The 26,494-nt window shown below is 43.8% G+C and overlaps 1 protein-coding gene across 2 annotated transcripts in view; it reads right to left on the bottom strand.

The window, feature by feature from the left end:
• Nucleotides 1-26,494, bottom strand: part of MICU2 (mitochondrial calcium uptake 2) — a 419,619-nt gene that overhangs the window by 230,484 nt on the left and 162,641 nt on the right. For both annotated transcript variants that reach the window (XM_068266953.1, XM_068266952.1), the window contains exon 2: nucleotides 16,735-16,879. In XM_068266953.1, the coding sequence (XP_068123054.1) occupies nucleotides 16,735-16,879 (145 nt within the window). The remainder of the gene's footprint in view (nucleotides 1-16,734; nucleotides 16,880-26,494) is intronic.

Raw genomic sequence — 26,494 nt, 5'->3', positions numbered from 1 at the left:
AGATAGGAAGCCAGTGTAGGGCTTTGCAGAGGGGAGAAGAGGAAGCAGAGCAGTGGGATCTTTAGTTATCTCTAGTCATGATGTCACTTCCATTTCACAGTGTCTGGAATGTGAAGAAGTCTGTCTCAGTGCTAGAGTTTTATCTAAGGCACCAATACTCTTCCTAGTGTCCCTGCCACAGACTCACAGCTCAGGCCACACAGATCTGCAGCACTGTACAGCTACTGTGAGAATTCGACAAAGACATAACAGATCTGACCTAACTGCTACGCAGCTAGACTTCTTATCAGGACTGCTTGTTCCACAGCTGCTCAGGCTACGGATATCCTCATCTTTTTTGTTCCCTAATTAATCAGATGGTAAGAAAATCAACAGGAAAAATGAAAGTCAACAGATAGGCAACAATAAAAATATTTTATCGAGAACGTTTTTGGAATGCAACGGATCTCCATCGCAGGGAACAAGGAGAGGGTGCCAATAAACATGCTTTCTTTCTGCTTTCCTTTTCAAATATGGGTGCAGCAGATTAAGGAAAGAGCTGTACAAGGTTTACAGTCAGTAAATATGCTTTTCATAGCAATACATTCCATAGGCTTATGCAACACACCACTGAGTGGCAACACTGCATCAGGCTTTACAACATGCTTGCAGGTGAAACCAGTTTAAAGCTCCACTCCAAAAAACATAGGCCTCAATTCACTAAGCATTACCGTATTCGGTAATACAGAAAACACCTCATGTTACTGATCACCTTGCCAAATGTCAATTCACTAAACCTATTACTGCACTAAAAAGTAAAATTACCGGCTAGTGAGGTGAAATCATCGACTTATGCAGTAAATACCTTAAAGAGCAACTGTTAGGCAGAAAATACACAATAAGTTCTCTACTGCAGGCTAATAGAGCAGTAGAAAGGATGCAAACCAGGCAATGTAAAACGTTTAAAATCATTCTTACTTTTGTAGATTTCTCTCCTCATGCCCCAGGCTGTTAAAGTGTATGCACGGCCGCAGAGAGAAGTGACAGGTATGCTGAATCAGCCTGATTGGCTGATGCCTCTGTCACTCATCTCTCTGCACTGCGATTGGCTGCCTGGTTGCCGCTGCTGTTAGAGCGCACGGAGGGGGGCCAGAGGCCATCTCCTGTCACTGTCCTCTGCCCCCCTCCTTTAGTGGCATTTACACACACTGACTCCCGGAATAATGGTTCCAGGCGCTGCTGTATCCTTCTACACTCTCAGCACTAGTGCAGAAAATAGATGGGAACGACAGCGCTTGGATCCAGTATTAGGCGAGTCAGTGCGGGGAGGAGGGGGATGCGCGGGGGATGAAGAAGATCTAGCCAGACACAAGATGGCCCCTGCCAGCAACAGGAACCTTCTAATATATAAATATGAAAATAACAGAAATCAAAACTTGGACACTACGATACATCTGTTATGTAAGTAGAGCATGTAATTTACTTACATATGTGTTTTTTTGAGGGGGCATTTTAGAGCTAACAGTTGCTCTTTAAAGGGAACATCCGGCAAAAAAAAAGTCACTCACTGCTGCTCCGGTCCCCCTCCGTCAGCTAGTTTTGTTTTTGCCGACCTCGGAGTTGGCGGGCCGCATTGCGTACAATTTTACGCATTCCCGTTGGTGCAGGAACATTAACACATAGGTTTTTACGCGTTTGTGGTTCAACGCGTAAAAATGTACGCTTTGAACCAGTAACGCGTAAAACGTATGTGTTAATGTTCCTGCACCAACGGGAATGCGTAAAAATGTACGCAATGAGGCCCGCCGACCTCCGAGGTCGGCAAAAACAAAACTAGCTGGCTGAGGGGAACCGGAGCAGCAGTGAGTGACTACGAGGGCACAGGATGGCTGCATGGGGCTGGTAGAAGCCCCAGGTAAGTGAAACTTTTTTTTTTTTTTTTTTGACGGACAATCCCTTTAACCCCTTAAGGACTGCAGTCTTAAAGCGGAATATAACCCAGCATTTCAACTTTGCTCTAAAACATTATTTACAGTATATTATATGCAACCAGCATTTTTTTTTTTACTAGACCATCATTGGAAGGGTTACACAGGGCTTTAAAGAGACTCTGTAACAAATTGTTTATCTTTATTTCTTCTATGCTATAAGTTCCTATGCCTTTTCTAATGTGGTCTGGCTTACTGCAGCTTTTCCTAATTGCACAGTAGCTGTGTTATCTCTGTTATATGATCTAATCTTCTCTCTATAGTCGGCACAGTCAGGCTGAGGCAGTCAGACTGGAATGTGCAGGGCTGCTTGTGATTAGCTAGAAGCTGTACACACCCCCTGCAGGCTCTGTGTGACTAACACACTCTGCTTAGCTGAGCCTATTAGAAGCTGGTTAGTTTGTTTGTAAACACTGCCTAAAACTGGCAATTACAAGCCAGGTTTGCAGCAGAGAATGGCAGAAACAGCACAGAGGGGACCAGGAGCACATAATGAATAGAATGGTATGCTTTTTATTGTAAGAATTTCAGAGTACAGATTCTCTTTAAAGTCCCTGGAGATTTTTGCAGACGCATCCGAACTTGAGTTAGATACTTTTTGTTTACACAAATGTATCTAAGTGTTTATTGTGACTCATCTCTCTCACTGAGAAGGAGTTGGAGGACAGCCAAAGAGTGTGTAACATTTCTAAATATATACATATAACTAAATAGAATGTAACTATCTGAACGTCTGCACGGAACTTAAACCTCTGTGTTTAACCCTTCCAATGCTGGTCTAGTAAAAAAAAAAAAAAAAAATGCTTTTTGCATATAATATGCTGTAAATAATGTTTTAGAGCAAAGTTGAAATGCAGGGTTATATTCCGCTTTAAAGGGAACCTTAACTGAGAGGGATATGTATGTTTCCTTTTAAACAATACCAGTTTCCTGGCCGTCCTGCTGATGTCTTTGGCTGCACTAGTGGTTGAATCACACACACATGAAACAAGCATACAGCTAATCCAGTCTGACTTCAGTCAGAGCACCTGATCTGCATGCTTGTTCAGGGGCTGTGGCTAAAAGTATTAGAGACACAGGATCAGCAGGAGAGTCAGGCAACTGGTATTATTTTAAAAGGTAAAATCCATATCCTTCTCAGTATAGGTTCCCTTTAAAACCCCTTAAAGAGAAACTCCAACCTAGAATTGAACTTTATCCCAATCAGTAGCTGATACCCCCTTTTACATGACAAATATAATGCTTTTCACAAACAGACCATCAGGGGGCGCTGTATGAATGATTTTGTGCTGAAACCCCTCCCACAAGAAGCTCTGAGTACCGCGGTACTCTGGGCAAACTGCCACAATGTAACAATGTTCACAGACAGGAATTAGCTGTTTACAGCTGTCTCTAACAGCCAAAACAGCTAGGAACAGCTACATAACCTGCCCACAGTAAAAATGTCACCATGTAATAAATGTCAGAATGTAAATCGGGGAGAGGAAAGATTTTACAATGAGCAAACACTGACTAAGCTTTCTTTTGGTGCTATTTGATTGCTGCTGTGATTTTTAGTTTTTATTATATTCATCAAAAAAAAAAGACATGAATTTTGTCAAAAAAAAGTTTTTTTTTTTTACTTTCTGTGCTGACATTTTTCAAATAAAGTAAAATTTCTATATACATTTTTGTCCAAATTTATTGTGCTACATGTCTTTGATAAGAAAAAAAAGACAAACTTACTTGCGGTAAGGTCTTTTCCAGGAGTCGGAAGGACAGCAACCCTGAGACTTGTCTCCCTCCATTTCCAACTGGACAGGATACTAGTTAAAAGAATTAACATAATTGATTAGGCAGGCAGGCACACTACATAAGGCAGCATTCCCTTACCCTCATCAGTAATAAAAAAGACCACACAGAATGATGCTTCAAATAATTTTTATTAACAATACATCAGGGTGGGTAGTAAGGGTGCTGTCCTTCCGACTCCTGGAAAAGACCTTACCGCAAGTAAGTTTGTCTATCCAGGACGTCTCAGGACAGCAACCCTGAGATGATAAACAAGACATAATTAGGGAGGGATTACAGCCTGCAAAACTCTTCTACCAAAAAATAAGTCAGAGTTAGAGGTTAAAATCAAGTCTATAATGCTTAACAAAGGTATTGTGGCTTGACCAGGTTGCCGCTTCACAGATTTATTAATAGTAGCCCCTGCTCTCTCTGCCCAGGAAGTAGAAACCGCTCTGGTTGAATGACCTTTCGCTAGTCCTGATAACTGCTTGCCCTGGTGCAAGTAAGATAAAGCAATAGCTTGTCTGATCCATCTTGCAATCGGTTTCTTTAGAAGGCGACTTTCCGGCAAAGAGAACCAACAAAGCATTGGACTTCCTCCAATTCTTGGATCTCTGAAGATATTCATTCAATTAGACACCTTCTTAACACCTAGACAGTGCAACCTTTCTTCCTTTTGATTTGATGAATTACTGCAAAAAGATGGTAAAAAGATCTCTTGAGATCTATGGAATTTAGATACAATCTTAGGTTAGATAAACGTTTGTACATTTGATCAATAGGAAGAAGTCTTCTTGTTCCTTGGTAATGCCCATAGCCCTATGCATAGCTTCAAATAACTCATTCATAAATTCTGTGGAAAAGCAAATTTCTGAGACTTAACGCCTTTACCCTCAGATGCGTCTACTTCGCCCTGTGGTAACTCTTCCAATAATAGATATCCACTCTCCCTTTAGACGTCAAATTTATCTGAATCAACCTCGACTCTCTACCTCTTGAGGAGGTCTGTTAGGAGGATTTAGAAGGACCAGCAATAGGTGCATCAGAAGTAGAGGGGGTAAATGTCGGTGTAACATCTGAATTAGAAAGTATGAAAGCAGATTCTTCAATATCTTTAATAGCAAAGGACATCTCTGATCTCAACCATCCCATCAAATCTTTAAGCTATGTAGGGGATTCATCTTTCACTACCTTTTCGGTGCATAATTGACACAGGTGTTCTGCAGAATCAGGCATACGGTCACTGCACATTTCCTAGATTTAGACACCGCTTCAGAAGACGCTGCATGCTTATCAGGTTTGACAGCTTAGTCTTATCCAACTTGCCATTCTTGGAATCCATTTTAACAGCTTCCTAACAGTTTCTCCTTTAAAGAGAAACCATGACCAAGAATTGAACTTCATCCCAATCAGTAGCTGATACCCACTTTTACATGAGAAATCTTTTCCTTTTCACAAATGGATCCTCATCAGGGGGCTCTGTATGTCTAATATTGTGGTGAAGCCCCTCCCACAGGAGACTGTGAAGACTATTTTCCTGGCAGTTTCCTGTCTGTGAACCTCATTGCATTGTGGGAAATAGCGGTTTACAGCTGTTTCCAACTGCCAGAACAAGCAGCATGTACTTCCAGCTACATCACCTGCCAACCGTAAAAACGTCACCATCTGATAAATGTCAGAATGTAAATAAAAGAGAGGGCAGCTTTTAAAATGGGCAAACACTGACTAAATTTATACATAATTATTGTCAAAATGAAGAATTTTCACTGGGAGTTCCTCTTTAAGTGGAAGACAACACCCACCGCTATGATAGCTCTAGGCTAGGATCACAGTGGATAAGCTTATAATGCAAGCATAGTAATGCAACATTATGAGTGTGAACTGCACTGGAGACCAGACATGGCCTTTTTACAAATCTGCATGCCGCTTTTTAGAATAATGCAATCAGGTACAACCCAGCACTGTGCACAGACCCATAGATTTATATGGGCAGTGAATTTCCATGCTGAATAAATCTGCCACACGACTGAGCACTGCCCTTTGTGCAGATTCAACAATTACTTATAATACTGGAAAAATATATTGTCCACATTGCTTAAGATTCCAGAATCTTGAAACCCTCTGCTTTACATTTACCTTTGCCAGAATATAGAGAGGGGATAAAACATACAGGGGAAATTACACTCTAAATACTAAGAGTGTATCAACCTGAAAAATTGTCAATCTCTACAGCCAGTAGAGGTTTAAGTGCAGGCTTGACAAATCAAACAAAATTCAAAACAAATGCAATGCAGATCTGAAACCAATGCAGATCTGAAACCAATGCAATGTAGATCTGAAACAAATGCAATACAGATCAGAACAAATGCAATACAGATCTGAACCAAAGTAATGCAGATCTGAAACAAATGCAATACAGAACTGAACAAATGCAATGCAGATCAGAACAAATGCAACGCAGATCTGAAACAAAAGTAATGCAGATCTGAAACAAATGCTATGCAGATCTGAAACAAATGCTATGCAGATCTGAAACAAATGCTATGCAGATCTGAAACAAAAGTAATACAGATCTGAACCAAAAGTAATGCAGATCTGAAACAAAAAGCAATACAGATCAGAACAAATGCAATGCAGATCTGAAACAAAAAGCAATACAGATCAGAACAATGCAATGCAGATAAGAACAATGCAATGCAGATCTGAAACAAGTGCAATGCAGATCTGAAACAAATGCAATGCAGATCTGAAACAAATGCAATGCAGATCTGAAACAAATGCAATGCAGATCTGAAACAAATGCAATGCAGAACTGAACCAAATGCAATACAGAACTGAACCAAATGCAATACAGAACTGAACCAAATGCAATACAGATCTGAACCAAATGCAATGCAGATCTGAAACAAGTGCAATGCAGATCTGAAACAAATGCAATACAGATCTGAAACAAATGCAATGCAGATCTGAAACAAAGTAATGCAGATCTGAAACAAAGTAATGCAGATCTGAAACAAGTGCAATGCAGATCTGAAACAAATGCTATGCAGATCTGAAACAAATGCAATACAGATCAGAACAAATGCAATACAGATCTGAACCAAAGTAATGCAGATCTGAAACAAATGCAATACAGAACTGAACAAATGCAATGCAGATCAGAACAAATGCAATGCAGATCTGAAACAAAAGTAATGCAGATCTAAAACAAATGCTATGCAGATCTGAAACAAATGCTATGCAGATCTGAAACAAATGCTATGCAGATCTGAAACAAATGCTATGCAGATCTGAAACAAATGCAATACAGATCAGAACAAATGCAATACAGATCTGAACCAAAGTAATGCAGATCTGAAACAAATGCAATACAGAACTGAACAAATGCAATGCAGATCAGAACAAAGGCAACGCAGATCTGAAACAAAAGTAATGCAGATCTGAAACAAATGTAATACAGATCTGAACCAAATGTAATACAGATCTGAACCAAAAGCAATACAGATCAGAACAAATGCAATGCAGATCTGAAACAAAAGCAATACAGATCACAACAAATGCAACGCAGATCTGAAACAAAAGTAATGCAGATCAGAACAATGCAATGCAGATCTGAAAGAAATGCAATACAGATCTGAACCAAAGTAATGCAGATCTGAAACAAAGTAATGCAGATCTGAACCAATTGCAATGCAGATCTGAACCAAATGCAATGCAGATCTGAACCAAACGCAATGCAGATCTGAACCAAATGCAATGCAGATCTGAACCAAATGCAATGCAGATCTGAACCAAATGCAATGCAGATCTGAACCAAATGCAATGCAGATCTGAACCAAATGCAATGCAAATCTGAACCAAATGCAATGCAGATCTGAACAAGTTTGAAACAAGGAACTCCTTGAAACTACCCCGAGATTCACTTCCTGAAAATTTCCATAGATTGTCAATCACCATCGCTGCAGTTCAGGCTTGACAAATCATCTTATTATAACCCTGGGGAAGCCTATTGCTGCAATGGCAACAATTCACCTTCGCCTGCTGCTTTGCACCCACTGCTAGATTGCATGGACACAGAGGACAAGTATAAACTTATACCAGGGAAACATCACTCTCAAATCAACCATGTGAGTGCACATCCCTGCATTGATTGTCAGTCTCTACAGCTAGCATAGGTTTACTGCAGGCCTGACCAAATCAAATGGGAAGCAAATGACTCCTTGCAACTATCATTACCCTGAAAGTTTCCATTAGCTTACTAGATTATAGAGGAAACAAGAGAGAGGGTAAAACACACAGGGGAAAATCACACTCTAATGTGAACTATATGAGTGAATATCCCTGCTGCTGGAACAAGCTTGGAAGCTCGTCTGTGATCCCATCTTTCCAGCATAGGGGAGAACGTCAGGAACAGTACCATTTCTTATGCTGTCTAGTTCTCCTGTAATGGACTCCCCCACCAGCACCAGTCTCCCGACCATGGCTTGTGGCCCAGGGATTTCATGCATGAGCAGTGCTGCCAAGAGGACATCCATCTGGCAAAATAAACTCAGCAGTTATTCCTCTTGGGTGTTTCCAGGATGGAAACCCAAGTTAAAATTGAGGAACCAGGGGAGGGTGCTTGATAACCCTCAAATAATGGCCGGTATAAAGACATAACCAAAGACACATACCAGAGAGGGAGTGGAGCTTGACTCCTCAGAACTATGGGAGCAAGAGCCTGCGGACGCTTCCATGGCCAGCATACACAAGACTGACCAGGATGCACAACCCTTGAATAGGTCACCTGAAGGTTTCCGCTCAAACATAATGAAAAGGTTTGCTTTACCTTAGAAATCCACCGCCTTACCGAGCAGACTAGCTCAATCAGCGGCTAAATGCGGCGAGATGTCCGCTGGGATGCACGCCGAGCCATGGAAAGCATTCTACTTCCTCCTTGGTCACGTAATGTGGAAGTCACATGTCCTCCTGTGCGCGTCCTTCAGCGGAAGCCGCTCCGGCGTGTAACACAGACTGGGGGAGAAGCCGATGCAGACATCAAGCACCCGCGCTGGCTCGCCTGACCAGCGCTGACATAGGGGACACTTGTATGCCGCGGCTCCTGAAATCTATCATGGTTGGCCAGCTCTCCCCACACAACCAGCATCCTGATGGACAGGAAAACAACTGATGAGGGTAAGGGAATGCTGCCTTATGTAGTGTGCCTGCCTGCCTAATCAATTATGTTAATTCTTTTAACTAGTATCCTGTCCAGTTGGAAATGGAGGGAGACAAGTCTCAGGGTTGCTGTCCTGAGACGTCCTGGAAAAATCCAATAAGTGTATATTTATTGGTTTGGGTAAAAGTTATAGCGTTTACAAAGTATGGTGCAAAAAGTGAATTTTCCCATTTTGAAGCATCTCTGACTTTTCTGAACACCTGTCATGTTTCATGAGGTGCTAGAATTCAAGGATAGTATAAATACCCCCCAAATGACCCCATTTTAGAAAGAAGGCATCCCAAAGTATTCACTGAGAGGCATGGTGAGTTCATAGAAGATTTTATTTTTTGTCACAGTTAGCGGAAAATGACACTTTGTGACAAAAAATAAAAAAAGTTTCCATTTCTGCTAACTTGTGACAAAAAAAACAATTAAATCTGCCACGGACTCGCCATGCCCCTCTCTGAATACTTTGGGGTGTCTACTTTCCAAAATGGGGTCATTTGTGGGGTGTGTTTACTGTCCTGACATTTTGGGGGGTGCTAATTTGTAAGCACCCCTGTAAAGCCAAAAGGTACTCATTGGACTTTGGACCCCTTAGCGCACCTAGGCTGCAAAAAAGTGCCACACATGTGGTATTGCCGTACTCAGGAGAAAAAGTATAATGTGTTTTGGGGTGTATTTTTACACATAACCATGCTGGGTGGGAGAAATATCTCTGTAAATGAGATTTTTTTTATTTTTTTACACATAAGTGTCCATTTACAGAGTTATTTCTCCCATCCAGCATGGGTATGTGTAAAAATACACCCCAAAACACATTATACTACTTCTCATGAGTACGGCGATACCACGTATGACACTTTTTTGCAGCCTAGGTGCGCTAGGGCAGGGGTCCCCAACCTTTTCCGGCCCGGGGACCACTTACTGACCAAATTTTTCTCCGAGGCCGGAGGGGGGGCGAGGTATTGCGCAAGCGACCGAGTGGACAGTGTCGTGCGCAGCGGGTTACGGGGGGAGGGGCTGGGGTGCGGCGGCATAGCTAGCATAGTTGCCTCAGTATAGGGAGTTTAGTTGCCCCAGTATGGCTAGTATAGTTACCCCAGTGTAGCTAGTATAGTGCCCCAGTATAGCTAGTATTGTGACCAGTATAGCTAGTATAGTCCCAGTATGGGTCGGTAGTGCCCTAGTAAAGCGCCCAGTATAGCTAATATAGTGTCCAGTATGGGTAGGTAGTGCCCCAGTATAGCTAGTAAAGTGCCCAGTATAGTGCCCCAGTATGGCTAGTAAAGTGCCCAGCATGGCTAGTATGGTTACCCCAGTATGGCTAGTATAGTGCCCCAGCATGGCTAGTATAGTGCCCCAGCATGGCTAGTATAGTGCCCAGCTATAGCTAGTATAGTGTCCCAGCATGGCTAGTATAGTGCCCCAGCTTGGCTAGTATAGTGCCCCAGCTTGGCTAGTATAGTGCCCCAGCTTGGCTAGTATAGTGCCCCAGCATGGCTAGTATAGTGCTCCAGCATGGCTAGTATAGTGCCCAGCTATAGCTAGTATAGTGTCCCAGCATGGCTAGTATAGTGCCCAGTATGGCTAGTATAGTGTCCCAGCATGGCTAGATCAGTGCCCAGTATGGCTAGTATAGTGTCCCAGCATGGCTAGTATAGTGTCCCAGCATGGCTAGTATAGTGTCCCAGCATGGCTAGTATAGTGCCCCAGTATGGCTAGTAAAGTGCCCAGCATGGCTAGTATGGTTACCCCAGTATGGCTAGTATAGTGCCCCAGCATGGCTAGTATAGTGCCCCAGCATGGCTAGTATAGTGGCCCAGCATGGCTAGTATAGTGGCCCAGCATGGCTAGTATAGTGCCCAGCATGGCTAATATAGTGCCCAGCATGGCTAGTATAGTGCCCCGCATGGCTAGTATAGTGCCCAGCATGGCTAGTATAGTGCCCAGCATGGCTAGTATAGTGCCCAGCATGGCTAGTATAGTGCCCAGCATGGCTAGTATAGTGCCCAGCATGGCTAGTACAGTGCCCAGCTATAGCTAGTATAGTGTCCCAGCATGGCTAGTATAGTGTCCCAGCATGGCTAGTATAGTGCCCCAGCTTGGCTAGTATAGTGCCCCAGCTTGGCTAGTATAGTGCCCCAGCTTGGCTAGTATAGTGCCCCAGCATGGCTAGTATAGTGCCCCAGCATGGCTAGTATAGTGCCCCAGCTTGGCTAGTATAGTGCCCAGCATGGCTAGTATAGTGCCCCAGCATGGCTAGTATAGTGCCCAGCTATAGCTAGTATAGTGCCCAGCTATAGCTAGTATAGTGCCCAGCATGGCTAATATAGTGCCCAGCATGGCTAATATAGTGCCCAGCATGGCTAGTATAGTGCCCAGCTATAGCTAGTATAGTGCCCAGTATGCGTAGATGGTGCCCCCGCGGCCGCCGCTTCAGTTACCTTATGAGCGGGCGGGCGGCTGCTTCCGGATTCCGGATTGACAAAAAAATAAAATATTTTATGAACTCATCATACACCTAACGGAATACCTTGGGGAGTCTTCTTTCTAAAATGGGGTCACTTGTGGGGTTCCTATATTGCCCTGGTATTTTAGGGGCCCAAAACCGTGAAACCAAATGCCTCAAAATGACTGTTCAGGGGTATAAGCATCTGCAAATTTTGATGACAGGTGGTCTATGAGGGGCCGAATTTTGTGGAACCGATCATAAGCAGGGTGGCCTCTTAGATGACATGTTGTATTTTCACTGTGCAGGAAGCGCAGGATGTTCTCAAATTGTGACCTGGACATGGCAGCAGAGAACATGGGCATGTGATGTATTGGGCGCGTAGACCAATAAGACCGCAATACATTCTTTTTGACTACACCCATGTTAAGGATAAGGCCCCAAAAAAATGATACGTTCGCAAACTTGGAGTGGTTTCCACCGAAAAGGCTGGGCATGGTAGCTTCTTGGATTGGCGGTTGCGTATTGTGTGGCATAACTGTTGGTCTCAGCCACAATTAAGTCGTAGAGACCAGCAGGGGGCAGATTAGGGCCTGGTCTGATGGATAGGAGTGCTAGGGGGTGACAGGAGGTGATTGATGGGTGTCTCAGGGTGTGATTAGAGGGGGGAATAGATGCAAGCAATGCACTGGGGAGGTGATCAGGGAGGTCTGAGGGCGATCTGAGGGTGTGGGCAGGTAATTGGGTGCCTGTAAGAGGCAGATTAGGGTCTGATCTGATGGGTAGCAGTGACCGGAGTTCAAAAAATTAGAGCAGGAGAAGAAGATGTTTATAACGGCTTTTCTGTATACCTTTAGATGTGCATATCTATATACTGGTATACATTAGAGCTCTCTCTAATGACTGCAGCACATCAAAAGGGATGCTGGGGATGCATTGGACAGAAAAAAACCCTGACTCCTGCCTCACTTGCTCCACAATGGTGAGACTTACAGAACAGGGATTAGTGAATATTGCCACATAGCAATATTTAGTGAGTAGACAATAGCATCTCTTTGTTGTAGAAGTAAACACATCTCTTACATATGGAAAGCGTCCAGAGTTGATGGTTAATCAGCTAAAAGTCAAAACTTCTTTTGCAATTCAATTTCCTGTATGTGTTCCTATCTGTGACTATTTCCTTGCTTCCTGTTCAAACAGGAAGTGGGTAAAGCTATAGAAAAAGTACCCAAAAATATGTGAAAACATATTATACTGCGTATTTGTTTGCTTGCTGGGGGTGAAAAAGGCATTTTATGACAAGTTGTGAAAATTTCACCTGGGAGAAAACTCAGGAGAAAAAGTGAATTGCATATGAGCCCTGGTCTCCCAGAGTGCTCTGGGGTAGAAGGCTGCATAACCAGGGTTGGATTTGTACATTTTACCACCCAAGGCCCACTGTCACCAATTTCCACAATTGTCGCATCCCGTGCACCACCCCTCCTGTGTGCTTGCCCGGTACTATTTCTACCACTGGTCCTGTGCTCTCGTCTTGTGCTTCTCCCATCCTGTGTACTTCCCTGGTCCCGTGCACCACCCCTCCTGTGTGCTTGCCCTGTACCATTTGTACCCCCTGGTCCTGTGCTCTCGTCTTGTGCTTCTCCCATCCTGTGTACTTCCCTGGTCCCGTGCACCACCCCTCCTGTGTGCTTGCCCTGTACCATTTGTACCCCCTGGTCCTGTGCTCTCGTCTTGTGCTTCTCCCATCCTGTGTACTTCCCTGGTCCCGTGCACCACCCCTCCTGTGTGCTTGCCCTGTACCATTTGTACCCCCTGGTCCTGTGCTCTCGTCTTGTGCTTCTCCCATCCTGTGTACTTCCCTGGTCCCGTGCACCACCCCTCCTGTGTGCTTGCCCGGTACTATTTCTACCACTGGTCCTGTGCTCTCGTCTTGTGCTTCTCCCATCCTGTGTACTTCCCTGGTCCCGTGCACCACCCCTCCTGTGTGCTTGCCCTGTACCATTTGTACCCCCTGGTCCTGTGCTCTCGTCTTGTGCTTCTCCCATCCTGTGTACTTCCCTGGTCCCGTGCACCACCCCTCCTGTGTGCTTGCCCTGTACCATTTGTACCCCCTGGTCCTGTGCTCTCGTCTTGTGCTTCTCCCATCCTGTGTACTTCCCTGGTCCCGTGCACCACCCCTCCTGTGTGCTTGCCCGGTACTATTTCTACCACTGGTCCTGTGCTCTCGTCTTGTGCTTCTCCCATCCTGTGTACTTCCCTGGTCCCGTGCACCACCCCTCCTGTGTGCTTGCCCTGTACCATTTGTACCCCCTGGTCCTGCGCTCTCGTCTTTCGCTCCCCCCATCCTGTTTACTTCCCTGGTAATCTGCTCCCACCATGCTCTGCAGTGCTTGGGGGGGGAGCACAGGATCAATGCTTCACTGCTCGCCTCTGTGGAAGATGGGCACCCGCGAACTGGGCTTGTGACTGCTGCGATTTATATGTTTTGCAGTTTAACAACTGTACGGCCGGTTCACATTTGTTCAAAAAACTTATCCATGTAGTATGGTTTCTGAAGCGGAGAAAAATGGAGGCACGGATCCCAGTGTTAAAAATAGCACCCGTCTTCACGTGTAAAGAAAAATTGATCCGTGCATAAAAAGTGAACGGAGAGTTCGGACGTGGCACCTTTTTTGGAGTGCCAATTTCCACGCAGGCAATGAAAGGCAATACAAAAAAACGGACCTCCCGTCACACAAAGAACTTTGCACACAAAACAGATGTCAAAGCGGATTGCCTACTTCCTACTCCTTCCCTCAGCGTCATCTTTGCAGACTTCTTATCCAATAAAAGCACCCATGAAGGAAGGACACGTCTTTGACTAAACGTACTGGAAACGTATGCTACAAAAGCACAACATTTTGAAAAACGGATCAGTTTTCAGAAAAGCTGACCCATTTGAAACTGGATCCGATCTGCATCTGCACTGATGTGAACTGAGCCTCAGTGTGCCAGCCCCTTGCTTCCTTGCTCCCTAGGCCATGGCCTTTCCTCAAATCTAGCCATGTGCATAACTAAATAGCCTAGGTTAAACATCACTGGGATCTAGTCTCTTTAATAAGTAACCACGCAGCAGGAAAAACCCAAACAATATTCTAACCCCCATCCCAAATTTAAATAATTTTATTTCATGAAGAAGGGCTATAACTGCAATGAAAATCTGCTAATCTGGCCCGATTGGTCGACAAGCATCTCATGTCTATAGGTACATTACTGCAAAGCAGAAAACACCGTTAGACATGAACTAGTATATCATACACAATAAAGTAGACAAGCTACAGGAAAATAAATAAGCTTTCCATAAAATAAACTCGGGAAGCCTGACAGCCCGCTGCGTTTGTTATTCCTACCAGATGACTTATTTGTATTATTACATCATAGAGGATATTGTTAACATAATCATACTTTGCTGTTTTTATTCTACCAGTTATTTGAAAAACATCCCCAGCACAATACATGGAGGGGAAAAACACAAATAAATCAAACGTGTAAGGAATGCACTCAGGGAAATTCCTTTGATTAAAGCCAGCATTTCGCTTCACAGACAGATTGCAGAACAAACACATGGAGATTTTTTTTTTTTGTTTATAAAAGAGCATTTAAACATCGCTGTAAAGATTATGTACAAACAGTCTAACGGCAGGTGAACACGCTGCAGGTCTCAAATAGCGCATGAAAATCCGCAATGCATGTAATTTTCATTGCGCTTTTTAGGTAATCAGGAAAAAAGTAGAATTTTGATTAAAAACTGCAAATCCCATTGCACTGTGTTTGCGATTGCGCTTGGCTATTTTCAGTGTGTACAGGACCTAACCATATTACGCTAGAAGTGGCTCTTTGTTTCTCTGTTTTTTGAGACAATTTATTTACAACATCCCACGCATGAGGTTGATATGGGTTGACTAAAACCCAGCTTCTCAACGTGTGGCACGCTTACTTCTGATGGTTCCTGGAGGTACTTAGGCTTGATATACCGTACTTAAAGAGAACCCAAGTCAGCATACTGAAATCCCAGTAGGAGCCAGAGGCATGTCGTGTGCACAATGACATGCCTCTGGGTCACTGTATCGCCGCTGACAGCCCCCCCTCCCGCCCCCCCCAAGCAGATTGTCGCTAGCCTGGAGATTTTTTAAAGGGGGCTTAGCAGAGTGGGGGGGGGGGGGAGGCTGGCAGCAGTGATACAATGCCACAGAGGCATGTCATTGTACACATGACATGCCTCTGGGTCCTGTTACGATTTCAGTAGGCCGCCTCGGGTTCTCTTTAAAGAAGAATGACAAATTTAGAGTTTTAGAAAACGATAAACCATACAACACAAAGTTAGTATTTTAGTGAATTAAAAGCAATAGTAAATGCTTGGAAATAGTTAAGGACCAATTATCATGCGATACGATTAAATATATATTTGTCAAGTGGTATTTGTGATAATGTTTACTATTTCTAGGGAGTACTTGGTGAGTACAGGGTTGGTTTTAAAATAGGTATATACAAATAAAATGTTGAGAAACGCTGGCTTAAAGGTTTCCTCAAAAACCATACAGGTAAGCTTATGGTTTTCCCTCCAAATTATAATGCAATTTATTATGCATCAACTCAGATAAGCTTCAATACATCCACAATCCATGCAGATTTCCACTGACTTTAACCAGAGCCAATAAAGCCCAGTAGTTGCTGGGCAATTAAAGGGTTCCTAAACCAGGGGAGGGGAGATTAACGGCAGTCTCATCTATTTGACTAATGTAACATTGTGGCAAAACACAATTTTATTCACTACCAGCACCGCAATGATTGGATCCAGAGAAAAGTCGGTGTTAAGCGATGTATCAAGAAACATGCTTGCAAGTGCAATCGGAATGCAGCCAGATGGTTGGAGGAGAGAGTGTCACATGATTATTTCTGTGCTATTCTTGTGTTCATCAGTAGGGATGATCAATGTGATGCAAATATTCCCGAGTTCATGTAGGATTATGCAAATCTGTATGCAAATATATGCAACTCGAAAATGGACCAATCAAATTCTACAAAGATTTAAACTGGTCTATTTTTAGGCTGAACATATTTGCATACAAATTTACATAATCCTGCATGAACTCTGAAATATTTGCATCTTATTGATCATTGCTATTCATCAGTCCTACATGATATGGGGCTTTGTTGTTCCAGGCGCAGAACAGAGCAGAGTGGCGCCAGTTGATTGTTTTGCATGAAAAGCTGCACTTATCAATAAATGTGAACAAACGTGATATCTACAAGAAGCCCCTTCAGTTTTCCCATATTTACATGCCCTGTTCAGTACAACTTACGCTGCACGTCCTCGAACATGACAGACAGAAGGAAGTCTCGCGGGGTCATGTAGTATTCTCCATTGTACTCCAAGGAGGCAAACTGCATGAACCGCTGCTTTCGGATGGACCGCTTCTCCTGTACTTCATCCACAGCTTCTTCATCCTGAATCAGGAGAGAGTAAGGGTGTTTTTAATAAATGGAGTCTAGGTGAAGGTATCCAACATTATCCAACTTTCAGCAATCACCACCACACTGCCTGTGAGACAGACCATGTTGCAATAAGTACTGGACTGTATGTAATATATCAAAAAAAATTGCGCAAAAATGCAGTGTCTCAAAGATAATACAAAAACTTTATTGATACAAAACACACAACTTGACATGAAAAAACCTGTGTAACTTGGATAAAAAGGCTCAATAAAGGCTTATTCAAATTGTCTGGCTGGCAGAAAAAAGGACCATATTAGTAGAATTTGCATAATGGTTGAATTGGCAACGACACTAGTCCGTTTCGGGCTGAATATGCCCTTCATCAGGCCAAATAAGCGAATTTACAATTTCTGTGAGGCGTCAACCAGCGTGAGGAGCCAAGAGAGCAGAGCACGGAGAAAGGCACTTGAGCCTAGCAGGTACACAATGTGCAAATCCACTGGCACTACATAGAGTAGGCAGCTAGTTGTGGAGGTTGTGCTAACACTGCAATAGGCTAAAAGGTAGTTTTTTTTCATGGATATACATATGTAAAGAGGAAGATACAGGTTGCTTGGCGGTAGGAAACAGATGCTATTTCCCACAATGCAACAAGGTTCAGAGACAGGAAACTGTCAGGACCATGGTCATGACATCCATCACACTGTGGGAGGGGTTTCACCACTATACCAGTCATACAGGACCCCCCCCCCCCCCCCCTTGATCTATTTGAGAAAAATTCTCGTGGGAAAGGGGGTATCAGCTACTGATTGGGATGAAGTTCAATCCTTAGTTACAGTTCCTCTTTACGTACACTCAGGGCTGTGGAGTCGAAGTCAGAGCAATTTTGGGTACCCGGAGTTGGAGTCAGTGATTTCATAAACTGAGGAGTCGAAGTTGGGTGATTTTTGTACAAAATCCACAGCCCTGGTAAGTAATAGACTAAGGAGTCGGAGTCGAGGAGTGGGAGCCGTTCTGAGTACCCGGAGTCGGAGTTGGAGTCGGTGGTTTCATAAACTGAGGAGTCTGAGTTGGAAGATTTTTGTACCGACTCCACAGCCCTGCGTACACTAACACTCAATGAATGTTTTATAAACTAGGCCAGCACGACGAATCCACAGCACCACGTCAGTTATAAACTAGGCCTTTAGATAAGTTAAAGCAAACCACTAAAAAGTCTGCAGTTTTTCTTCAAGCTGCATAAAAATATCTCACTATACGGTGATCCTAAAGGCCATGGATGGAGATGTGAAGAAGAGCATGCGCCGGTACGCCGACTGCTACCTAACAGCAAAACTATGCGAAAAATGCCTTTGATGTCAGACAAATGTAAATATAATAAAGACATTAAGACGTACAATCAAACCAGGGAGATAAAAACTACCCTTTTGACAGCGTGAGTTATCTGTGTTTAACTCCACAAAATGGTATTACTTTAAGGAAGTACAAACCCAGAATCAAGAGATCAGATCAGGATCAAGTGCAGTAATTATTTACATATTAAAAGAAAATGACATCTTTATTTACAGTACATTCTGCCCGTCGGCGCTTCTACCCTCTTGACAATTGCAGACGACTTTTTCTTAAATCACTCATAATGAGTCATTGAATGCGTTTAAGACAGAATGCCTTCAGTGATGAGGAAACAGTTACTCATGTTCCACATTTCAAAAGATAAAGAATTGCCAGAGCTGTGTTTCTATTAGAAGTCAGAAAGCGAGATTGGGCCTTGGGGTGTGTATACTCTGCGCAGATAAATCAACATTTGTCATGTTTGCTGCATTTGATCTTCCTTCGCTCTTCCACTCTTAAGTCTTGATAATATTTCGGCACTTCTTTAATTATTATTTCGCTACAAACCTGATCTGCCTTAGAAAAATTCAATAGCTGTCAGCGATTCAAAACAAAGGCGGCTAATTGAGACGTACTGCATGTATCCTGTGGCATGAGAAACACACCTGTCACCGAGGACGGGATCTAAAGCAGCCCTGCAGAGGTTCTCATACAAGGACTCGCTGATAAATAAAGGAAGCAGAATACTTTAAAGTGAATGGGAACCGCATTTTAAAAAATGAGACAGATACTTACCCAAGGAGAGGGAAGGCTCTGGGTTGTATAGAGCCTTCCCGCTCCTCTCCTGGTCCCTTCGTTCCGGTGCTGGCTTCCCGGTAGCAGTACTTGACTAATTTAGTCAAATACTGCTTTACCCGGTCGAAGGAGGCTCCCGAAGTCTTCAGGGAGCCCGAGTGCTCCTGAAGAAGGGCGGCCCTGTACTGCGCCTGTGCAAGCACGCTCACGCCTGTGCAGTATGGAGCCGCACGTCCTCGGGAGGACACGGCTCCCGAAGACTTCCAAATACACTTTCGACGGGAGATTGAAACGGGGGGGGGGGCAGCACAGGATAGAGAGCACCGAGAGAGGAGATGGAAGGCTCAATACGACCCAGAGCCTTCCCTCTCCTTAGGTAAGTATTTGCTTCATTACTTTTTTAAATGCGGTTTCCATTTACTTTAAGGGGTGAGGAACAAGGGAGACAAATCCAAGAGTGAAAGGAGCTTTACGGAGTAGTATACCTATATGCTACAGTGTTCTTAGAATGTTTTCCCAAGTGGCATGAAAAAGTAGCTGGGTGGGGCGTGGTGGGGGGAATAAAATGCTGGCACAACTCTGCTTAGAGCATAGGAGGAGGCAAGCAGATGACAGCCGGGTGCTCATCAAAATAATCCGGGTGGAGCACCTGGCTAAAAGAGCCTGAGGAGAGCAATATGTATATATGTTTGTAAGGTAATGGCCTCACTCACTGATATCTGATCCCCAAGCTGAGCAACCATTCTAATTGTTTGAGTGGGAAATAACCTATTTTTTGAGTCCCATGGGAGAAAAGCGCTTTACAAATGTTATTTGTTGTTGTTGTTGTTGTTGTTTTGGACTACTAGACGGTCTTGACCATAAGAAGCACCTAGGTTTAGAGTGTACAAATTGGGGAGGGGGGATACTAAAATTGGTGCGTCCATGGTGCTCACCAGACTCCCGGCTACACTCACCAGCAGGGCAGCCAGGAAACTCGTATTGCTTACAAGGAAATAAATATGGCAGCTCTAAGTAAATGTGTTCCCAGTACATTTTCCCTTTAAGTAAATGTGCTCCTTACAGCTTTCCTTAACCTTCCTGGCGGTAACTCCGCCGCCCCGCGCTCGATCGCCGCTATCCGTGTCGCAAGACAGGCCCCCCCCCTAGACCCCTGCGCTGCCTGGCCTATCAGCGCCAGGCAGCGGCAAGGGGTGGATCGGGACTCCCTTAGACGTCACGACGTCCATGACGTCGGTGACGTCATCCCGCCCCGTCGCCATGGCGACGGGGGAAGCCCTCCAGGAAATCCCGTTCTTTGAACGGGATTTCCTGATCACCTATCGCCGGAGCCCTCGGCTCGCTACATGATATAAAAAAAAAAAAAAAAAAACGGCTGCGCTGCCCCCTGGCGGTTTTTAATATACCGCCAGGAGGGTAAAAGGGAACCTGAAGTGAGTAAAATTATGTAAAATTAACACATGATGTAGTGCAAATGAATATTACATGCTAACCTCACAATCAGTTCCTCTCAGAAGCTCACCATTTTCTTCTTACAGTGATCCCTTCCAGTTCTGACAATATTGTGTCAGAACTGAAATATACCAGTTGCTGTCAGTTATATATCAGCAGCTGTCAGTTACAACTGAATGTGTAAGGTTGTGTCCATGTTTCCCTATGGCTCAAGTGGGCGATGTTACAGTTTAACTGTGTGCTGACCAGGAAGCTGTTATGGGGTAACGGCCATTTTCAAAATGGAGGACAGAGAATTCCATTGATCACAGTGGACAAACAGGAGGAGAAAGAAATTGAGGAGTAGACTACACAGGAGGGAAGTATGACCTGTGTACGGTTATTTTGACTTTTAATTTTCAGTTCAGGTTCTCTTTAAAGCAAATGTGTGCTGTAAATTACATAAACTCATGCAAGTAAAAGCTTATTATTAAGAATAATTTATGGTGTTGATCAATACGGCTGACAACACTGCTTGAACAGACAAGACACATATAATCAATTTTCCAATGGTGGGATAGAACGGGCTTATTTATTTCACAGGAGATCAAAGTGGTGGGGATGTAAAATTAAAGAACAGCGCATTGCTTTCTCTCGTTTGCCTTCTGGAGACATACCAATGTGTAATCATTTAATCATTTTCATAACACGCTGCTACGAAGCATCGCAGGTTATATTCCACCTATAATAGTACACTGGGGTTTTTTTTATGACCATTGAAACAAAAAATGCTTAGAAGTTTGTACATCAAAAGATCAACACATACAAACATGTTGCAGCACAGATGAGGCACCCTGACGTATGGCCCATGTCCAGACAAAGCTGCTGCAATGTCAAATGTTACCGCTTCCGTATTAACCACTTACAAGGCTGGGCTAAAGCATACCAAGACGGCATCAGCTTCACTAAAGGGAAACCATTTTCCGCTTTCAGTAAAATAAGTTTCTAATTACTAAAGAGGAACTGTAACCCAGGATTGATCTTCATCCCAGGCCCAGATTTATCTCACAGGAGCCTATAGGTACGGATGTTCTGGCACCCTAGACTTCACCCTCCATGAACCTACAGACCCCACCAAACTGCACCACAAGTGTGCTGGATGGCCCAGCTGTCACTTCTCCCTTACTTCCCTTGTCTGTTACAGGTAGCTACAGGTGCAGTGTTCTCCCCAGGCTCTTTTAGCCGGGTGCTCCACCCGGCTAGTTTTGATGGGCACCCGGCTGCCATCAGCTCACCTCCTCCTATACTATAAGCAGGGTTGCGCACAGAAACACCGGCTCTGCATTTCTCATATTACCCCACCCGGCTAATTTTTCATGCCACCCGGATACTATTTCATGCCACCCGGCTGGAAAAAAAATTTGGGGAGAACACTGAGGTGCCTCTACTATTAGGTAGTCAGTGTTAAAGCGGATCCGAGATGAAAAACTAACAATAACAAGTAACTTGTCTATATATTTTATCTTAAGTTTAGATAGTTTACACAGCAAATCTAGCTGAAAACAGCTTCAATAGAATATGATTATGTCTTCCTGTGATACAATGACAGCAGTATGTTGTTTGTGGCTGAAGTGTGTAATGGTTAAGGGCTCTGCCTCTGACACAGGAGACCAGGGTTCGAATCTCGGCTCTGCCTGTTCAGTAAGCCAGCACCTAATTCAGTAGGAGACCTTTGGCAAGTCTCCCTAACACTGCTACTGCCTATAGAGCGCGTCCTAGTGGCTGCTGCTCTGACGCTTTGAGTCCGCCAGGAGAAAAGCGCGATTTAAATGTTATTTGTCTTGTCTTGTCTTGTTTGTAAACATTACACACAGGAAAGCTTATCTGCATCTTCAGCACTCAGCCTGTGAAAAAAGCCTAATCCCCCCTCCTCCTCCCCACTGTCTCTGAAATCTCTGGTTAGTAATACCTCCCCCTCCTCCTGCCCAGACTGAGCTCCCATGAGCCCTTGCTACTGTCTGAAAATGCCAAGGCTCTCTGAAAAACTGTGGACGAGGCTTGTTTAGTTTATAGGGAATTAGAGTATTAAAACAAAAACAAAAAAGTATTTGGCTTGAGGAATGCCCTACAAACAATAGGAAAGGAACACAATATGCAATGAGTAAAAGTTCATTTCGGATCCACTTTAAGTTGCTAGAGGTACCCCCGACTGAAGGAAGATCTCATCAGTGGAATGCCAGCGCTTCGTAATAGGTTGGCGCTTTATTAATACAATAAATAAATAATGCAGAGACCTGGGTGAGTAGCCCCTCATTTACGGTCTGTTCGGGACTCTGCATAAGGAAGGAGGGAGGCACCCAGGGAGGGGAGTGCGCTACCTTTCCATCATTATAACCCTGTTGGCAAAGGCCTACAGTGCCTTATGGTGAATCCAACCCTACTTCATCCGAATCAGTAGCCGCTACTGATTTTTCCATAAGAAATCTCGACCTTTTCTCGAATAGATCATCAGGGGGGTCTGTATGGTCAATATTTTGGTGAAACCCCTCCCAACATGATGTCATGACCATGGTCCTACCTGTGAGCCTTGCTGCATTGTGGGAAATAACAGCGGTTTCTAACTGCCAAGCAACCCATATCTTCTTCTGTGCATATACTGTATAAAGAACCTTTCAGCCTATAGCAAAGTTAGGGGTTGTGGGTATAGATAATGGCAGTTGGGGCCTCATAGTTTGGAGCTGGTAAAATTGGCCAATAAAAATTAAGGTGTGTACCAGGCGTAAAGAAAGCCTGTGAGACACTTAAGACTAAAATTTAAATTCGATTTTCCCAGGGCTGTGGAGTCGGAGTCGAGGAGTCGGAGCAATTTTGGGCACCCGGAGTCGGAGTTGGAGTCGCATGATTTTTGTACAAAATCCACAGCCCTGTTAAGTATTAGACTAAGGAGTCGGAGTCGAGGAGTCGGAGTCTGAGAAATGTTGGGTACCCGGAGTGGGAGTCGTGGTTTCAGAAACTGAGGAGTCGGAGTTGGAGTCGAAAGATTTTTGTACCGACTTAAGAGCCCTGGTTTTCCCCCTTCCTCTTCTGTTCCTCCACTCCAGTGCTGGGACCCCTGAAAATAGTGGCTGTGCTTCCGTATAGGGACAAACATGGCCACACTCCACAGACACAGGATGGCTTGCACCTACGCGGTAGCATGGACCCACAGCTCGGGCGCAGCAGAAAAAGCTGAGGCCATTCAGTGCCGCATTAGTGCGCAGACGCGAGCTGGCTGCGCAGCATGGCTGAACTCCATGTTGACGGCCTTGCGAGAGTCTCAGTGCTGGAAAAGCGAGGAGGGCGACAACTCGGCAATCCTCTAGAGCCTAGGTTCTCAACATGCGGTACGCGTACCCCAGGGGGTACTTCTGATTGGTCCAGGGGGTACTCGGGCTTGATATACTTAACCAAGAATAACAAATTTAGAGATTTAGAAAATTATAATTCTTATTTAAACAACATCAAATTAGTATTTTAGCTAATTAAAAGCAATAATAAATGCTTGCACATTGTTTAGAACCAATTATCATGTACTACGATTAAATATATATTTGTCAAGGGGTACTTGTGATCATGTTTACTATGCTAGGGGGTACTCGATGAGTACAGGGTTTTAAAAGGGGTACACACTTACAAAATGTTGAGAAACACTGCTCTAGAGGAATTAGAGGTTTCCCTCTCCCGATGTAAAAACCCAAACTGGGCACTTTTTACTTTTCAGGTTCTCTTTAACCCCAGCTTTGGCAACGCTCTTCTGATTGGTGACCGTGCAATCAACCTTGAAAGATTACCCTTACCTTTCTTTTGTCACACGCACTATGGCAATTCTATATTCACATCAAGCACTTTTTGTTCCCAGTTTTCTAGAAAAGTTTGAACCTACATTTGCTCACTGTCAGAAGGGGTTTCCTATAAGCCGTTGGGGAGTTTTAAAGTAGGAACGTTATGTAAAATCTCTCCATACAGAACGGCCTATGCTTTTGCATATATTTGAGATGCTATAAATCATATAAATGAGAAGATAGTGTTCTACATTAAAGTATATTAAGTAGGGTTATGATTTCTGGCAAGGAGCGCGCTCAGTACACAGACTCGTGCAGCGCGAGCCTTGACATAACTGAAAACAGACTACAGCGTGTTATTCATTTGTAGCATATGGCGCAGCCAATTAATATACGCATTAATTCAGAAAGCCATGTGTCACGTTTTAACTCTTCGCAACACCAAGGCAGACCAAAAACTAAAAACTATACATAAAGAACAATAATATAGCAGAGTCCCAGTTATCTCAACTCAAGCAACTGGCACAAACTGCTGGAGAGACTGACTCTTGCATGCACAACCTTGTTAAGCTGTTTGTGGGCTGTAAATGGGCCTTGCAAGCAGGATTCTGAGGCTCCAGCAAGGTTCTGCCAGGTGGTCTCTGCACAATGGAGGGACACAAGCTTTTTTTGAAAATTTTGCCGCCGAGGGTAGTACTGCGCCAGGCCAGCACTATCCGCAGGTAGAAAATCTACTTGAGGCCCCAGCTTTAGGATCGCAGTAGGTCTTCACTTCAAAGACTGCTGGCGCCTTCCCGATGTATTCCACGCTGCAACCAGGCCACTAGTCAGGACACAGGACACCAGGGAAAACAGAGGCCACCAGGTACAGTTCATTCAGCTGAAAACTTTACACGTACAGTACTGTACAATACAGTGATCTGAAACTCTGACATAACATTCAATAAAAATGTGTTTTCCTACTTTTCATTACCTATACAGTTTCCATATTTGCTTATGTGCACACAAGTAATATTGTCGGTTTACAAATTAAAAGTTCCTAAAGTACAGTTTATCTGCTCTGAAAGCTGCCATTGCATTTTATTCAAGCTGCTTTTTATTATATATTAAAATCTTCTAGTGAGCTGTTCTGAACTGTGTGCATGCTTGAAGCACAGAGAGCTTCACAGAGAGCTTGTTTTCATTTATTAAACACAATGTAACAACCGAGGAATGTAAACAAAAGATACTGTTATAACCACTTCGGATGGGATCCTAAGCTGAAGAGGCTTTTTGTGGCAGGATAAAGTGCTGTGCTTAACTGTTTGAATGCTGTTCTGCTAAAAAAAAATGTTTTGTGTGTGTGAGATAGTAGCTTTACAGCTGTAAGGAATCTTCTAAAGCAAAGAAGAAATGCTAAGTTTCAGACCACTCTAAGTGCAATACAGTACTCCACTGTAATAAAAATGGTAATTAAAGGAAACCACAGACAAATTAAATTAAAAGATTTATACATACCTGGGGCTTCCTCCAGCCCCATCCGCATGGATTGCTCCCACGCCGCCATCCTCACTCTTCTCCCTATTTGGTACCTGGTCCGTAACTTTGGCTAATCGCGACCAATTTTACGCATGCGCAATGCGCTCCTTCCGTCTCTCACCAGAGAATAGTACTGCGCCTCCTCAGACTGGTCACGACTGGCCGAAGTTACAGGACCCGGTACCGAAGAGGGAGAAGACTGAGGACGGTGGTGTGGGAGCGATCCATGCGGATGGGGCTGGGGGAAGCCCCAGGTATGTATAATTTTTTTTAATTTAGTTCGTCTCTGGTACACTTTAAGTTTGTCTTTATGTGTGTTGATATACTTTAATTTACTGTATTTTAACATCACTACAAAGTTTATGATATGTATACAGTGTGTAGTGCAGTACTGTATGGAGTCTCAAGCAACCAGAAAGCACACTTATTAGGCATTTGCCAATCCCCGTCGGTGTCGGATAATTGAGATTCTACTGTAGGATACAAACCATACACATTATAGACTAAATCTGCTTGTAACCGGTAGTGGGGGATGTATGGAGTCTATGACTGCTGATTTTCTTGTAAAACATGTTATAATACTTGTGGAAGCACAAAAATCTCACCAAACCATTGCCCCCATCTGCTACTTCTGAATTTCTCCCAGCCCTCTTCCAGGTACAAAGTCACCTGCAAACCACGTAGCTGCTGACAGCCATACCTTTATTACCCAAAATTCCCTCAAGTCTCC

Source organism: Hyperolius riggenbachi, chromosome 2 (assembly GCF_040937935.1).
Source record: "Hyperolius riggenbachi isolate aHypRig1 chromosome 2, aHypRig1.pri, whole genome shotgun sequence".
Classification (NCBI taxonomy): Eukaryota; Metazoa; Chordata; class Amphibia; order Anura; family Hyperoliidae; genus Hyperolius; species Hyperolius riggenbachi.
The sequence above is the reverse complement of the archived record's forward strand: the minus strand, read 5'-3'. Positions and strand labels throughout refer to the sequence as shown.